This window comes from Nematolebias whitei, chromosome 11 (genome assembly GCF_014905685.2).
Source record: "Nematolebias whitei isolate Nwh7 chromosome 11, NemWhi1, whole genome shotgun sequence".
Taxonomy (NCBI): Eukaryota; Metazoa; Chordata; class Actinopteri; order Cyprinodontiformes; family Rivulidae; genus Nematolebias; species Nematolebias whitei.
Window position 1 is genome coordinate 9622498 of NC_056508.1, and position 17453 is coordinate 9639950.

General features: G+C 40.7%; 1 protein-coding gene across 1 annotated transcript; it reads right to left on the minus strand.

The window, feature by feature from the left end:
* Positions 1 to 865: 865 nt before the first annotated feature.
* Positions 866 to 2685, minus strand: LOC119417449. The gene is made up of 4 exons (XM_037684659.1): positions 2620 to 2685; positions 2456 to 2535; positions 2101 to 2155; positions 866 to 1888 (listed from the first exon to the last, which is right to left on the minus strand). The coding sequence occupies exons 2-4, from the start codon at positions 2506 to 2508 to the stop codon at positions 983 to 985; spliced, it is 1014 nt and encodes a 337-aa protein (XP_037540587.1). The 5' UTR covers positions 2509 to 2535; positions 2620 to 2685; the 3' UTR covers positions 866 to 982.
* Between the last annotated feature and the right edge of the window lie 14768 nt (positions 2686 to 17453).

The window sequence follows — 17453 nt, forward strand, 5'->3', positions numbered from 1 at the left end:
CACACACACACACACACACACACACACACACACACACACAATAAGAATGCTGGTTTTGAACTAACATTTAAATAATTTTCTGTCCAGAAACTGCTGCCAATAGATGAGCTTTTTCTTTTCCTCTCCTACCTGTCTACTGGATGTACCCAGAGGGAACTGGGCCATCGATTTAACATCCACAGAGCAACAGTCAGCCGCATTATTGTGACATGGGCCAACTTCCTGTACTGCTTATTGGGCTCAATTTGTGTGTGGATGTCTCCTGCAGCTGTGAGTTCCAGTCTTCCACAGGATTTTGATGGCCGCTACAGTGACACACAAGTTATCCTGGACTGTACAGAACTACGGTGTCAAACACCTTCATCCCTGCTCCTCCAGAGTGAAGTCTTCTCCACCTACAAATCCCACTGTACCTTTAAGGCCATGGTGGGCATGTCTCCTCACGGAGCCCTGACATTTGTGTCAGCACTGTTTGAGGGTTCCATGAGTGACAAGGAAGTGTTCCGTCAATCAGGGATTACATCACTCTTGACACTGGACATGGCCATCATGGTGGACAAGGGATTCTTGGTGGATGATCTCGTACCTGGGACTGTTCATCGTCCTGCCTTCCTCTCCAAGAGGGCCCAAATGTCAGAGGTCGACGTTTTGAAGACCCAGTCCATTGCCCGTTTGAGGGTGCATGTTGAGAGGTTAATAAGAAGAGTTAAAGAAAATAAACTCTTTGATTCCACTATCCCTCTCTCCATTGCAGGAAGCATAAACCAAATTTTTACAGTTGCCTGTCTCCTGTCAAATTACCAAAATGGACCTTTGGTCAGGAAATGGAGATATGAAGTTTGACAGAAAAGCTGATGGCACAGTCTTGAAGAAACAGAAAATGCTGTCATTTACTTACATTGACATTGTCTTACATTTGTAAATAGATATTCATGATGGAAATATTTTGAAACAAATTTGTACATTTGATTTGATCAAACTCCTAATTTAGACATTTCTGCAGGTAAACATAGAAAAAATATCTGTCTACTTTGTGTTTGATTGAATCCATCACATTAGTGTCTGCATAAATTCTTTGAATAAGAATATCTTCCTCAGCTGAGACAACAAAATCACACCAGTTCATCCCAGTTATTAGCATCTGCCCCTGAACCTGCCAATAGTAAGCATGAGTTTTTTTTAGTTCCAATTTGCCTGACTTCATTTGGAGATATGGACAGTCAACATAACTTTTCACATTTGGACACTTAATCTCAATCAGCCCGAACTGACATGGCTCAGAAGGATCAAAGATCAATCCGTCTGGAGATGCCCCTAGCCAAGGAGCATCAGGGTGAATCACAAATCCACAGGGATAGTGGTTGACTCTTTTAATTTGACAATATTCCCAGATAGCATCTGCCTCTAATTCAAGCCCTCTCTTCATAGCTGCAGTCTGATAGGTCCCTTGCAGCAGACGATTTGCCAGATCTTCCTCAGATTTATCTCGAACCTGGCAGATCTCCCTGAAGCGGGAGGCAGTCAACCTATGCCTCCTTAGCTGATGCCATTCAGGACATGTACTCTGTGCTCTGGTAGCACATTCAAATTTATTCACCATGTCCCAGGTGACCTCCATACTTTTAAGGTGTAGCTGTTGTGGTTCAGAACAAACAAACATGCTTTTTGATGGCTGTAGGTGGTAGTTCTTAAGAGGCAGAGATGGGCGGGGTGGTGCAGCATGGAAGGACATGTCTCTCTTTGCTGTTGCTGGCTGTTGGTAGGACAGAGGACTTCCAGCCTGAACTTTGCCAAGGGCAGAGTCAACAAGGGGAAATTCATGGCTGATTCCCATGCTGCAGATCATTGGTGCATCAGCTGCTGCAAAATCTTCATACACCTCGGAAACCTGGGAAAGTGAAAACAATTATTTCAATAAAATGTAAAATACATGTATATCAACTAATTTTAAGCCCTCAAAAATTCTACACTTTACAAAGAGACAGCACTTGAAAATAAAATTATTCAATACACCGGTAAGTCAACAACTCTTTGTTAGTACATTGTAGCCTACTGTTAATTTCATTTTTATTTATCAGTAATTTAAATACAACTACTTACTCTAAGGACAGAAAGGTCCTGCAAATCCCCACTAAGGCCTTTGTAGAGTGTGCTCCTGTGTATATAAATAAGAAAAGAACATGAGTCAAAAATAGAATACCCACCTGCATTTCGTTCAGATATGAAACATAAAATAATAGTGTTTTTCAAGCCTGGTCCTCAAGGCACACTGTCCTGCATGTTTGAGATTTGTCCCTGCTTAAACACAGCTCATTTCAGTTGGTAACTGATTAACAACTGTATCAGCTGTGTTAATGCAGGGAAATCTATAAAGCATGCAGAGCAGTGTGCCTTGAGGACCAGGGTTGAGAAACACTGTTGTAATACATCAGAATTTTTATTGATTTTTTTTTACCTTACACCCTCTGTTGTTGCTCCACTCTTCGGTTTAGCAGACAGCACAGTCATCTTGTCCACGGGGCCAGGTTTTATACCCTATTCAGTTATCCATGACACAGTTACAAGTTATACGGCAAGAAAATGTAATAAATTGAGTCTATTATTGAAGAGAAAACTTACTAAAGTTCTGGGCTTGTGCCACTGCTGTTCTCCTTCTGTACAGCTTAGTACAGGGGGGACCACTGACAGCTCAGAATAATGTGCTGACTGGAACAGCAAAGCCACACAGTGGTTGCATAATGCTGCACCAGCAACACACGTACAGCTGTGGTGAATCAGCTCCACAGGACACGAGTCTTTCAGGACCACCTGCATAAGAATGTCATAGTAAGAACTTATTATCTTAGCTTGGTCACTCATCAGCCATTCTTTCATGATGCAATCTTGCTTCCCAAATATTTTTTTTATAACTAATGTCATAGAACCATAGTATCATGTTATGTGATTTTATATTTAGTTTGGAGTATGTTCTATGAAGGTCAAGAGTAGTGTAATACAATTATCACAAGATTACATCTTAAATGAATGGATGAGATAAAGATAACTTGATTTCAAAACACTTTTAACCCAGAGGAGACCCGCTAGGTAAAAATACCTGGATAATGTTACAGAGACTGTGAGTGTATTCTTTAGATTTAAGTAAAACTAATATGCATGAATTACCAAATTAACACTGGGTTAAAAGTAACACATAACAACCATAAACGAAGAACAATGCATGCAGCAAATAACCAAATGGGGACAAGCAAGGCCAAACTCACGTGTTAATATTCATCAAATAGCCAATTCCATTTTATTTTTATTTAAGAATTAATTACCACCTTAGCTAAATCCCCATTAACATTAGGAACGTCGGGTTACTGAACCAACAATCTTAAAACTGTCATCTGAACAATCCTATCTTCACCCTACACTTAAACTGTGAGGTTTTTCATTTTTCTTCATGGACCTGTGACACAGAGCCCTGACAACGACTTCACCTGTGTCCTGATTTTTGCTAGAAACTGAGAAGAGCAGAATGTTAGTAGAATGATCACAAAATATGAGCCTTTTGTTTAAGTGTGGAAAACCTGTTTCTATAACGTGAGTATACACAAAAATGGTCGTGTTGCTAATAGCCTAACGTTAGCTGCAAACAGTTAGCAACATCACAACGATCAAACTAACGTTACTTACCCTCGTAGTTGTGCAGGTAACTTGAGATATACAATTTAAATCCCTTGTTACGTTTGCTTGTTGGAGCAGGGGACCAGGCATCAACAATACGATGAACATCGCTGATATTTATCTTGGGCAGCTCTTGTAAACATCTAGAAAACGCCATTTTCACCGAGACCGGGGATTAGACCGGAAACTGGAATGCCGACATCCGGTCAAAGGGGAAGTGATTCAGGACGCATGTGCACAGAGCCTATTAGGGGGAATACCTCTTTAAACAGTCTGGTTGGGATGGGATCTAGCAGGCATGTGGATGGTTTGGATGAGGTTATTTTTTTGACAATTCAGAGAGCTCAACAGTACAAAAACTGTCAGGGTGAAACAGAGTGTCAATCTTATCAGGGTAAAAACAGACAATACGTTTGTGGTCCGTGTGACCGGTTCTGGAGCTGGGTTCTGTACTGTAGTGAACTAGGCCTGAAGGTCAAAACCTTGACCTAAGGACCATATGGGACAGAACTTGTCATTTCATTGATTTGCATCCAGAAATACAGGTTGACCCATCCTGAGACTTTCTTTCTTGAGTTAATCAAGTCAAAGAAGACTATTCTCTATTATCATTACTATTTTACAAATGTTTGATAATCAAATTGTGTTAGTTCAAACAATGTTTACATGTTGAAGTGAACTACTCATTTTTTATTAATTGTGAAACAGTAATAATGATTCTTAATCCTCATTCAAAGTGAAATCAAGTTGGCATACGTTACAGAGTAATGATTCAATTTCTTGATCGTCTGTTTGAAGTGAGCAAGTGATGGAAGTTGGTCAAAGTTCAAGTTTCGGTCAACTGCAAGTTTACTGAAAAGAAATGTCATGTTTAACTTTTACAGCAAGATACTAGAGAATTGACTCCACGAAGTCTGAAGTTTCTCATGATATCTTTTGTCTGTCCTTAAACAATCTTAATCTTTTCCTTGACTTTTCATAACACCTTACATCACAAAACACACCTCTGTTTTGGTCAATCGACCAATCAGAAAGTTCTCAAATGAACCGGAAGTGAGCTTCTTTAAATGTTGGCACTTCCTAGTTCAATCTAGCTCCGAGTTTAGTCGAGTTGGAGTCAGATGGAGAGTTCTGCAAGAGGTTCCACCCCCAGTTGGAGTCGGGTGGAGAGTTTGCAGCTTCAGCAGTTCCAGAGTTCATGAAGGCTGGAATTCAGGATGCTGATGGGAGAAAGAAAATCAAGCTGAACCAGAGAAGATCTGGGAATTATTAAAGTCTGTCCTGGATGACCTCACGACTCCCGAGGTTTTAGCTGTTCTTACGGAGACGCTGAAAAGTGGCTCGAAGTGGAACTTTACGCCGGAACTGAGATATCTTCAGAAAGGTAAAAGTCGATCTTCACCAAAGTGTACCGTTGGGATAAGTTGGTCCAAAGGAGCGTGCAGGTTCTGGTTAAAACAGACAAATTCCCTCACACATCTCTCTGTAGATAAACTTCATCTTTCCATCTTTAAAATTCTTCTATCTGCTAAAAATCATTACAGATATTTTTAGAAATGTCTGAAGCAAAGTTTTTCAATCACCGCTGTGTGGTTGACGTCTGCTGTATTATTGGAAGTGAGAACAATCGCCGCATCGTTCACTTCCTGTAAACTGATTAATAAGCTGTCGTTATTTTCAATTCTTGCCAATTAATGTAAATGTGTGATGTGTTAAACTTGATTATGTTAATAAATGACCCACTGTCTTGGTGAGTCAAAGATAATTAACGTTTCCGTCCACATTCGATTAAATTCAGATGCACGTCATTATACAGTCCAGAAAAATGAAAGAATCCATTTTAACAGTATGAATATATATCAGTATATGTACATACTACAGTACCGACAGGCTTGTGAGACGCAGAAGAAAAAGGTTTCACACACTGATGCAACTGCTGCAGTTTAGATAAGCTTTAACAGAATGTGATATAAAGTAAATGAATAATAAGAGTGATGATAATAAAATTGAAACTGAAATAAAATAAAATTGATGAACAAAATAAACTGGTATCAATGTTTTCATTTCCACAATTCCACAGGGGGATGCCACATAGTGGTAAAAATGGACTTGTCCAAACTTTTTTGGGATTTGTTGACGCCATGAAATTTGGAAACAACAGTTCTATTTCGTATAAGCTTCGCCCTTTAAGGCCTTCGCTTTAGTGGGTTTATCCCGTTATGCGCAGCATAAGCACTGAAAAAATTTAGTCCACGCCCACCTGCTGTGTGGGCCCCACCCGGTCCGTATAAATTACGTTAAGAGCGGGAAATCGGCTCCCATTTTTTCTTCAGCGAGCTAAAATAGCACTGTCAGAAGAACAAAGAAGGAAAATTGTGTAGATGACCAACCTTTGTTAAGGATGCTTGGCCCGGCAGTCGACCTCCGGTCGTCCGGTGAGTTCTCCTCCCCGAGGAGAAGATGACGAGCAGTCTTATTTCAAGGTAAGCGCCGAGGAATATTTCCCAGTGACAGGTCACTACACGTTGGACAATGCCATCTTTTTTTTTTTTTTCTTTTTTTAGATGGCCTCCCTTCTCCCCTTACAGCCATCCTCTCCACACCATTATTATGAAATATTTATTCTAGTGACTATCTAGTGTAGTTTTTTTTATTTATTTTTTTAATTTTTTTTAATAGGATAGAAAGAAAGAAAAGACAAAGTAAGACTCCAAAATATAAGAAATATACACAAAGAGAGCACACGGCAAAACACCCGGCCACTGTCTGTTCACCTGCAAAGAACATGACAAAACAGCAACAAAATACATACGTATAAAGAACTTAAAATATTCATGGCTTTGCAGTAAGTTTCCATAAATATATATACCCATACCTACGCCTATATACATACATACATACACATGAATATACATGAATATACATATCTATATATCTACATATAAAGCCTACATAAGCATCCCTGCTTCTATTTGTGTGTGGTTGTGAGCATGCATAAGTGAATAAGGTTTCTCTAATAGAATATTTAATAGTAACTGTGAAGCAGCAGAGACCTGACCCCCAAGACCAGAGGCAGACGAAAAAGGGGGGACCAGAGCCCAAGACTCCAGGAGGGACCCCGACCGTGGAGCCCCCAGAGCCACCCACACAGGACGAACCACTCACCCACCCCCCAGAACGGACCACAGGGGAGAACCGGAAGATCCCCACCAGCGACCACATACAGTGACCCCCCGGGGCCAACAGCGACAAACTCATAGGCCTCCGTCGGAACCCGCCACACCGATGTAGGTCCAGGTCCGGGCACCGAGGCCCGGGCACCGAGGACTCACACCACCTAGGCCAAGGCCCGACAGGGCCAGAGGACCCGAGCCCCACCAGGCAGACACCAGGCCGAGCCGACACACGCCCAAGCACCCAGCCCCCGACACCAAGCGCACCGGCAGGCAAGGGCACACCCCACCAGGGGACCGCGCGATAGGGGCGCGATGCCAAGCACCCCCAGTTGTATCAAAGAGGGGGCAGTCCGAGTCTCGGCCTAACAAATACCTATTCATACACAGACACAATCACACAATCCCAACCTCAGTCTCACATTCACTCACTCAAAGACATACAATAACGATACATTTCATTCTTATTCCCGATACGCACTCTATACCCCCCAGGTCCAAGACATGTACCCGCCCTCTACAGGGGGCAGCCCATGCCCAAACCCAGGAGGTAAACCCATTCATTCTCGAGCGGAGAAGAGCCAGTGATTTGTATATCTTGAACAATATTAATCCTTCACAGGTCTCTGGAGCGGTGCTGAACTGAAATAACTACAGTGAATGCTTTTTAGAACTGTTACCATTGACGCCATTAGTAGTACAGCATGTATAGATGGCTATATATATATATATAATAATAATGAATTTTAACAACTACTAACATGATTTAAGACAGTGATTCTCAATTATTTTCTGTTACGCCCCCCCCTAGGAAGAAGTAAACATTTCGTGCCCCCCCCCACAACTCTCCGCCGTGACTGTAAATAGTATAATTTGTCTATAAAATTGTTATAAGTACACCTCTATATAGCATTGTATTGTTATGAACATTAAATTTAAATAAGATAGAAATATAGATCACACTGATGGTGGGGTCTGGGGGTTCTCCCGCAGAAAATTTTGAATAAAGTAGATACCATTTCCTGCATTCTGGTGTATTTTAATGGTTGTTTAACATCTAGTTTTACCAACACAAGTAAACACTTGGAACGCCTTGAGATTCCCCTGGAGGAGCTGGTCCAAGTGGCTGGGGAGAGGGAAGTCTGGGCCTCCCTACTTAGGCTGCTACCCCCACGGATGGATGGAAGTAAACACGATTCAGTAACTATTTTAGAGCTAACAACAAGAAGTAACCTGATCAACAGCTGATTCAATGAATTAAAAATATTATATATTCAAAGGTGATGATTTGATGCCCAAATTAAAACTAAATGCCTGTAACTTTGTTGACTTCAAATGTAATAAGATTATCAATGAATGTTTGTGACAAAGGATTTACCGAGTATAACAAAGATTCCTTCAAGAAACCTCCTAATTTAAATCATAAAACCAGAATGACTTCTGCTCATTCTAAATTTGTCAAATGGCCTAAATCTTCTAAAGTGAAGGAGAATCATTTTAAAATAATAAATAAGATCCTGTAGCCATGTTTCTGCAAAGAAGATTTAAATTTGATGTTGATTTTTGTGCCTTTTGTAAATCACAAGATGAATCCCTCAAATATGTTTTTTTCATGTCAATACAAAGTCTTTGGTCAGACATTAGAAACTGGATTAATCTCAAACTCAACATTCCTTCTTTTGATGCTGATGTCATTTTACTTTATGTGGATAACTTAAGTTCAGCTTCCTCTGATGCCATAAATACAGTCGTACTTATAGCAAAGTACCACATTCACTGTAGTAACAGGAGTGATAATAAGCCTTCCTTCCTGTTTGATGAACAATTTTAAGTCATACTATTCTTCATTAAGTAGATTAAAAATCTGCAAAACTGCTAAAATCATCTCCCAACAGATATAAACTTATTGTTTTAATTAAAACAATGTTTCTCAAGAAAAAAAACTGATGAGCTTGTCAGCAGCGGGTGACGAGTGTCACCAGCTGCTCAGCAGCAGAGGGAAGCGACACGGTTCAATCATGGCTCCTCAAACGACAAGACAGACATATTTGTTCATAACTTTATTATTATTAAGACAGAGTTGCCGGATTTTAGCAAACAGTTGCCGAACGCACCCTGACAAAATGAGAATGGTGCAAAAAAAAAACCCGAAAAAAAAAAAACCCTCCCTGCCGCAAAATGTTCCTCGGGGTCACATGCCCCCCCCCCCCCCCAGCATTGCTCTGGGCCCCCCCCAGGGGAGCACGCCCCACTAGTTGAGAAGGACTGATTTAAGACAAAGAATTTTTAGAGTGATGTTGTATAATACTTATCAATGACTTGTGAAATTTTGTGCATGGAGAAAAGAGAAAAACAATAAATACATATATATGTAATTTATATACATATATATATTTATATCTATAAATAAATATAGATAAATATATATGTATATATATATAAATACATATATATGTATATATGTATATAAATATATACGAATATATATGTATATAAATATATATGAATTTATATAAATACATATATATATGTATATAAATATATATGAATATATATAAATACATATATATATGTATATAAATATATATGAATATATATAAATACATATATATATGTATATAAATATATATGAATATACATAAATACATATATATGTATATAAATACATATGTGTATATATATACATAATTGTGTGTATATACATATGATATATATATATATATGTGTGTGTGTGTGTATATATATATATATATATATATATATACACATAAATATATACACATATGTGTGTAGATATATATTTGTGTGTGTGTGTATAAATATATATATATATATATATATATATGTGTATATATATATATATATATATATATATATATTTATACACATGTATACATGCATACACACATACACACAACTTCAAAATAACATAAATTCTCAACCTGTACTGAAAACAGTTTCTGCGTCTCAGCGCCACCAGCTGGTGAGAGGCCGTGACGTCAATTTGAACCCCGCCCACTGGAACCGGTACTGAAAGCATAATGGAAACACAACCTGTACCGTACCGAGTAGAGTAGAGCCGGGCTGTACCGGCCCGTACCGGTACTAATGGAAAAGGGGCATTAGTGTTGCTGAAAAATACTAAATGTGATGGCTCAATTCAGAAAAACTTGACAGGGATAGGATGATGGGTAGAAGGATGGACTTTGTCTAGCTGGCTGCAGGGTATTGTGCTGTTTGTGTCTCTTATCACCTGTTCAGGTTATCTAAGCAGAAGAAGCTCCAGGAAGGGTGAACACAGGGGTCACCTGTGTGAGTTTTAATGATCAAAGTTCCCAGAGAGGTGTCAGTTGAGTATAAACCTGCATTATGAAAAATGACTTACCCATAATGATGGATAATTTTCAATAACTCATAATAAGATTATAGACATTTATATAGACAACTGATGGGAGTTTTGTGATATAGTGGGAGAAGGATGTTTGTTATTTTTGCCCTAATAATGCAGCTCCATACGAGTCACTGATAGAGGCATTGCGAGTCCAGTGACAGGGGTTTGAATGATGGATGCTGGACAGATGTCTGAGGAAATGCCCCTGATGAGGGAGAATGGAGTGGCGTGCCAGGGGGGAAAAGTCACCAGTTCTATTCCCTGGGCTGAGAATCTCAAGCATCAAATTAGGGTGTTATCATTTATCATGAATGAGTGTTCTTTCAGATTCATACTGATCTGGCTGTGATAGTTTATTGACATCAAATTGACACAATTTATCATTATTAACATCTAATTAAAGTTACCAGCACAGTAAAGGGTTTTTCTACTTTCTGATTTTACTTTTTCATATAAATGGAGGAGCGTTTTAAAATATATTTTTAGCCAATCAAACACTTCGAAACTGTGAACTTACAGATTTTTATTAAGCTATGAGTTAATTAATGATAATTGATATACTAGAGTTGTTGGATTTTTACATGTACTGAAATGATTATAAAACACTGTTTTGACATTACAAATATTTATAGGTTGTGTTTACAATGCTAATCAACTAATGATGTGATTAAATCTAAAGCTAAGTCCTGGGGATTTTTGGACGATTAATTTGAACAAATACTATTATGGATATAAAGCAATATTTTGAAAGTAGAGTTACAAATTTCCTATCTGTTAATTAATTCCAAAACAGATTAGTTGAATGTGGGAGACGAAAATTACAATTTTTATTTGAAACTAAAAGTTTTTTTTTAGAGTGTACCTCTTGGTGTTATAACTAAGTGGACCTTCCTAGCAGTGTGTTACAACCTAAAGTGAAGGAAGCCACACACATGGGTGATTATAAGACGAAAATAACAGATAATATAAAGCTAAGTTGTGGAAAATTTTAACTACAATTTTAAGTACAGATGTGGGCAGCACGGTGGCGCAAATGGTAGAGCTACTGCCTCTCAGCGAGCAGGTCCTTGGTTCAAACCCCGGTCCAGGGGCCTTTCTGGGTGGAGTTTGCATGTTCTCTCTGTGCATGCGTGGGTTTTCTCCGGGTCCTCCGGTTTCCTCCCACAGACCAAAAACATGCATGTTAGGCTGATTGGTAACTCTAAATTGTCCCTAGGTGTGAATGAGAGAGTGAATGGTCGTTTGTCTCTATGTGGCCCTGTGATGGACTTGCGACCCGTCCAGGGTGTACCCCGCCCCTCGCACAATGATTGCTGGACATGGGCACCAGCGACCCCCGTGACCCAAAATGGAATAAGCGGGTAAAGATAATGGATGGATGGATGGAAGTGCAGATGTGTACTTTAGAATTGTGGTTAATTTGAATGTTGAACTCAACATTAATTGGGTGACAGGTCTTCTCACACTACTTTGAGAGATGAGATGATTGATGGACTGACTAATTATGGGGTGGGTTAAATATTAACGTTTACAGTCTATGTACAGTATTATGGTGTGTTATGATGATTTTTTCCTTAAAATTAACATGGTTGAACAAGATACTTTCAAATGCTGCATAGTTAAGTAATGATCACTTGATGATTTGTTTATTTAATAACTATTTGATGTGTGAAGGCATGAATAAGGATGTGCTTTGTAAGCAGTTTCAAGAGCAGATCATGATGAAATAATGCCACTAGATGGTGCTATTATGATGATAAACTTATTTGTTTATATTGTTTTCTATGAAATAATGATTTTATTTTATTTTTTGCAGCTAACGGCCATGACGAGGGACCAGAGGATTTTGATATACATAAAATGGGGTTTTATAATATAGATTTTCCAGGGGGTGAACTCATGACATTTTTCAATATAAATGAGGGGCGTACCAAAGAGACCATCTTATCACAAGCAGAACTGGTTTGTTTCCTTTTGGAGTAAGCTGTTGGGGGAAGAATCAGTTTTGTGTTGTGCGTTTCCTTGACTGAAGAAGCCTTCCGGATCGAAGGTGAAACGTTTCAGCACAAAAAAAGAAACCGTCCAGATGACATGACTGAAAAATGTTGGATTAATTGATGTTTCCTTGATTAATTGATATTAAGAGTTGCTACTTCTGAGGGAGATTCGAGCCGGAGGGAGAAACGTGGGCTGGAGGGGGTTTCCAGGTCCTGTGACCCACAGCAAGCTCACATCTTTAACAAAACACAATGTATCAGTGGCTTTTAAACCCCAAAATACATTACGGCAAATACTGGTTCATCCCAAAGATCCAATCCCCCAGCACAAACATAGAAATATTGTGTATGCTGCTCAGTGTCAGGAGGGCTGTGATCAGTCTTACATCAGGGAAACTAAACAGCCACTGGCCAAAAGGATGGCCCAGCACAGAGGATCAACACCATCAGGCCAGGACTCTGCGGTCAACACTCATCTCCAGGCCAGTGGTCACTCGTTCAGGGATGAAGATGTTCACATCCTGGATAGAGAGAAACGATGGTTTGAGAGAGGAGTAAAGGAGGCCCTCTTTGTGAAAAGAAATCGTCCATCATTAAACAGGGGTGGAGGTCTCCGTGTTCAACTGTCCCCCTCTTACAATGCTGTTATTTCTAGTATCACTCAGCCCCCTGTGAAGAGCAAACAGCCATCATCCATCCATCCATTATCTTTACCCGCTTATTCCATTTTTGGGTCACGGGGGTCACCGGTGCCCATGTCCAGCAATCACTGTGCGAAGGGCGGGGTACACGGCCCTGGACGGGTCACAAGTCCATTACAGGGCCACATAGAGACAAACGAGACAAACAGCCATTCACGCTCTCACTCACACCCAGGGACAATTTTAGAGTTACCAATCAGCATAACATGCATGCTTTTGGTCTGTGGGAGGAAACCGGAGTACCCGGAGAAAACCCACGCATGCACGGAGAGAACATGCAAACTCCACCCAGAAAGGCCCCTGGCCTAGGGTTTGAACCAAGGACCTGCTCACTGAGAGGCAGCAGCTCTACCAGTTGCGCCACCGTGCTGCCTTGCAAACAGCCATCAGGGTGCTAATGATCCATCGTTAGGCTGATGGTCCTTCTTGATCATGTGAGCAGCTGGTTTTGGTTGTCAGCAGCAAACTGGTTGATCCACTCAGAGAAGGTGCTATTTATAAGACTGAGCTGAATACAGCACCTCAGACTGAATAAGTCTTTCGGATGAAAGATGAAACTTTTCTAAATTTATTTTTTATTTTTTGGTTGTTTTGCTTTGTTTTGTTTTTTGAATGTCCAGAGGACCAGACTTAACTTTTTTAGATTTTTCTACATGGCTTATTGAGCATGCGTTCAGGATGGTTCAGGATATTTTGAACCACTTTGGCCAGGATTGCATCAAACTAGTTAGGGAGTTTGAGAAAACAGCAAGGAAGAGGGCAGACTACAGGAACCACTTGCGATTCAACCTCAGACGTCGACAAAGTGGCATCATTCCCAAGAACTAAAATCTTCTGTCAGTGGGCACCGGGCAAGCAAGATCCTTAAGAAGGCATAGACCCAGCTGCTGAATGAACGGGTGAGACAGACCAATTTTACTATGGAGGCCTTGAAGGCCAAATAAGAGCACATTAAACAACAACTAACAACGTACCTAGATCAGACTACACTTCAGCAAGTGATGGACTGTACAGATCAGGTATGCTTTGCACAGCATGTCAAGGCCAAGACTCAACAACAAAATAAGTTTAACTTAGTAATACCTCATCAATACCATCACAATTCCAATAACAACACATTCAGTGGAAGACAACAATCCAGTAGACAATGACATGCCAGGAAGACAGAAAAGTGGGTGAAGAATTTATCTGACAGACTGCTCACCAAACCAGAGACAGAGATTATTGCCAGGGGACTGAACTTTGCGGTTGCACCAAGAAGAATTCCTCTGGTAGAGATGATCACAGCCACAGAATCAGCCATCCGCAACAACAAAATTAAAGAGGGTGAAGCAGAATAACTCAAAATCAAAGTTTCAGCCTACCTCAGCAATGCCAAACCACCACCTTCCAACATCAGTAGAGAGGAGAGGGATGCACTCATCACTCTTAGCAAGGACAAAAACATAATCATTCTCCCAGCAGACAAAGGAAGGTGCACAGTGATTTTGAACCAGAAAGACTATCATGAGAAAGTTATGACACTCCTTAGTGACTTAACCACTTATGAACTGCTGAAAATAGATCCAGGAAGTGGTTACAAGAAGAAGTTGATAAATTACCTGAAAATTTTGGAGCAGGACAAGGCTATTGACCGTATTCTGTACCACAGAATGTACCCAGGGGAGGCCACACCTAGTCTGTATGGTTTACCTAAAATCCACAAACAAGGTGCACCTTTAAGACCAATTGTTAGCATAATTAACTCTCAGTCACTTACAATGTTTCCAAATATCTAGCGTCTGTACTCATCCCTTTATTTGGCAGCTCAGAACACCACATACAGAACACCATGGACTTTGTGGATAAGGTGAGGGATGTCATCATGGAGACTGATGAAACAATGGTCACTTGTGATGTCACATCACTCTACGTGCATTCCTGTTGATGAGGCAGTAGAGGTGGTCAGTTTAAGATTAAAATCAGACACCACTCTGAGCAGCAGGACCACACTTTCCACAGAACAACTGTGTCAACTCTTGAAACTGTGCCTGTAGTGAACCTACTTCACATATGGGGAGCAATATTATAGGCAAAAACATGGGTGTGCTATGGGGTCTCTATATCCTGATGCATGCTCAATAATCCAGGTAGAAAAATCTAAAAAAGTTAAATCTGGTCCAGTTTGATTCCCATCACCCTTTGGAGCACAAGTTAGGAGTCATCAGGACTCTGTATCACAGAGCAGACAGCGTCCCCACTAGCTCAGGAGCCAGGCAGAAGGAGAAATCCCACACAAGACAGGCTCTAGAGCAATGTGGATATCCTAACTGGGCCTTCCTGAAAGCAGAGAAGAAACCCAAACAGGACTCCAGTCAGCCAACAGGTGAAAAGGAGGAACCCAGACCCAGACCAGTGGTCATTCCATATGTTGAGGGAGTATCAGAGAAACTGACACATTTATTTTCTAAACATAACGTCCCAGTGGCTTTTAAACCCCAAAATACATTACGGCAAAGACGGGTTCATCCCAAAGATCCAGTCCCCCGGCACAAACAGAGTAATGTTGTGTATGCTGTTCAGTGTCAGGAGGGCTGTGATCAGTCTTACATCGGGGAAACAAAACAGCCACTGGCCAAAAGGATGGCCCAGCACAGAAGATCAACATCATCAGGCCAGGACTCTGCGGTCTACACTCATCTCCAGGCCAGCGGTCACTCTTTCAGGGATGAAGATGTGCACATCCTGGATAGAGAGGAACGATGGTTTGAGAGAAGAGTAAAGGAGGCCATCTTTGTGAAAAGAAATCGTCCATCGTTAAACAGGGGTGGAGGCCTAAGTGTTCAATTGTCCCCCTCTTACAATGCTGTGATTGCTAGTATCACTCAGCCTTCTGTGAATAGTAAACAGCCATCAGTGTGCTAATGATCCATTGTTAGGCTGATGGTCCTTCTTGAGCATGTGATCAGCTGGTTTTGGTTGTCAGCAGCAAAACTGGTTGATCCACTCTGAGAAGGTGCTATTTAAGAGACTGAGCTGAATACAGCATCTCAGACTGAGGAAGCCTCTTGGATGAGAGACGAAACGTTTCTACATTTTTTTGTTGTTTTGCTTTGTTTTGTTTTTTTGAATGTCCAGAGGACCAGATTTAACTTTTTTAGATATGGGGTCTCCAGTTTCTCCTATTGTTGCCAACCTGTACATGGAGGAGGTAGAAAAGAGAGCCTTTATGTCCTTTTCAGGGACACCACTAAGTCATTGGTTCAGGTGTGTTGACGACACCTGGGTTCAAATTAAATCTCAGGAAGTTCAACATTTTACTGACCACATCAACTCTGTAGATAAATACATCAAGTTCACATGAGAAGATGTAAAAAATGGCAGGTTGGCTTTCTTGGACTGTGAGGTCTCAGTTTCTGATAGAGGACATTTGCAAACTGAGGTGTAACGCAAACCCACTCACACAAACCAGTATTTGCAGTTTGACTCCCATCACCCTTTGGAGCACAAGTTATGAGTCATCAGGACTCTGTACCACAGAGCAGACAGCGTCCCCACTAACTCAGGAGCCAGGTAGAAGGAGAAATCCCACACAAGACAAGCTCTAGAGCAATGTGGATATCCAAAAAAGTTCAATCTGGTCCTCTGGACATTCAAAAAAAATAAAATAAAAAAAAACAAAGCAAAAAAAATCTAGAAACGTTTCGTCTCTCATCCAAGAGACTTCCTCAGTCTGAGGTGCTGTATTCAGCTCAGTCTCTTAAATAGCACCTTCTCAGGGTGGATCAACCAGTTTGCTGCTGACAACCAAAACCAGCTGATCACATGCTCAAGAAGGACCATCAGCCAAACAATGGGTCATTAGCACACTGATGGCTGTTTACTACTCACAGAGGGCTGAGTGATACTAGCAATCACAGCATTGTAAGAGGGGGACAGTTGAACCCGGAGGCCTCCACCCCTGTTTAATGATGGACGATTTCTTTTCACAAAGATGGCCTCCTTTACTCCTCTCTCAAACCATCGTTCCTCTCTGTCCAGGATGTGAACATCTTCATCCTTGAAAGAGTGACCGCTGGCCTGGAGATGAGTGTAGACCGCAGAATCCTGGCCTGATGATGTTGATCTTCTGTGCTGGGCCATCCTTTTGGCCAGTGGCTGTTTAGTTTCCCCGATGCCTTACATCACATTTTTTTGAATATCCAGAGGACCAGACTTAACTTTTTTAGATTTTTCTACCTGGATTATTGAGCATGCATCAGGATATGTTGAATATTGAATGTTTGTAGTTTTAGAGATGAGTGCTTTGTGGACTGGACTTGAACAGGGAATGTAAGCAAACCTTTACGTTTTTGATGTAAGATATTCAAGTGGGTAGGAGTTACACTATGGAGAAGAACAGAGGAAGTTTTTATTTTCTTGTCTGAAGCAGTGCTGTGACAGATCCTGGTGAGTGGAGGGAGCACATTTACCCACCACCAGGTGCAATAGTGAAGCCAGTGGCCTTGGTCCCACTGGATTAATCTTTGGCTACCTCACTCATTTG

Coding starts and splice junctions, on each gene's coding strand:
- LOC119417449 (XM_037684659.1), bottom strand. CDS start 2,508: ATGACTGTGCTGTCTGCTAAACCGAAGAGTGGAGCAACAACAGAGGGT. Junction 2,156..2,455: donor GCAACAACAGAGGGTGTAAG/GTAAAAAAAAAT, acceptor TTATATACACAG/GAGCACACTCTACAAAGGCC. Junction 1,889..2,100: donor AGGACCTTTCTGTCCTTAGA/GTAAGTAGTTGT, acceptor TCACTTTCCCAG/GTTTCCGAGGTGTATGAAGA.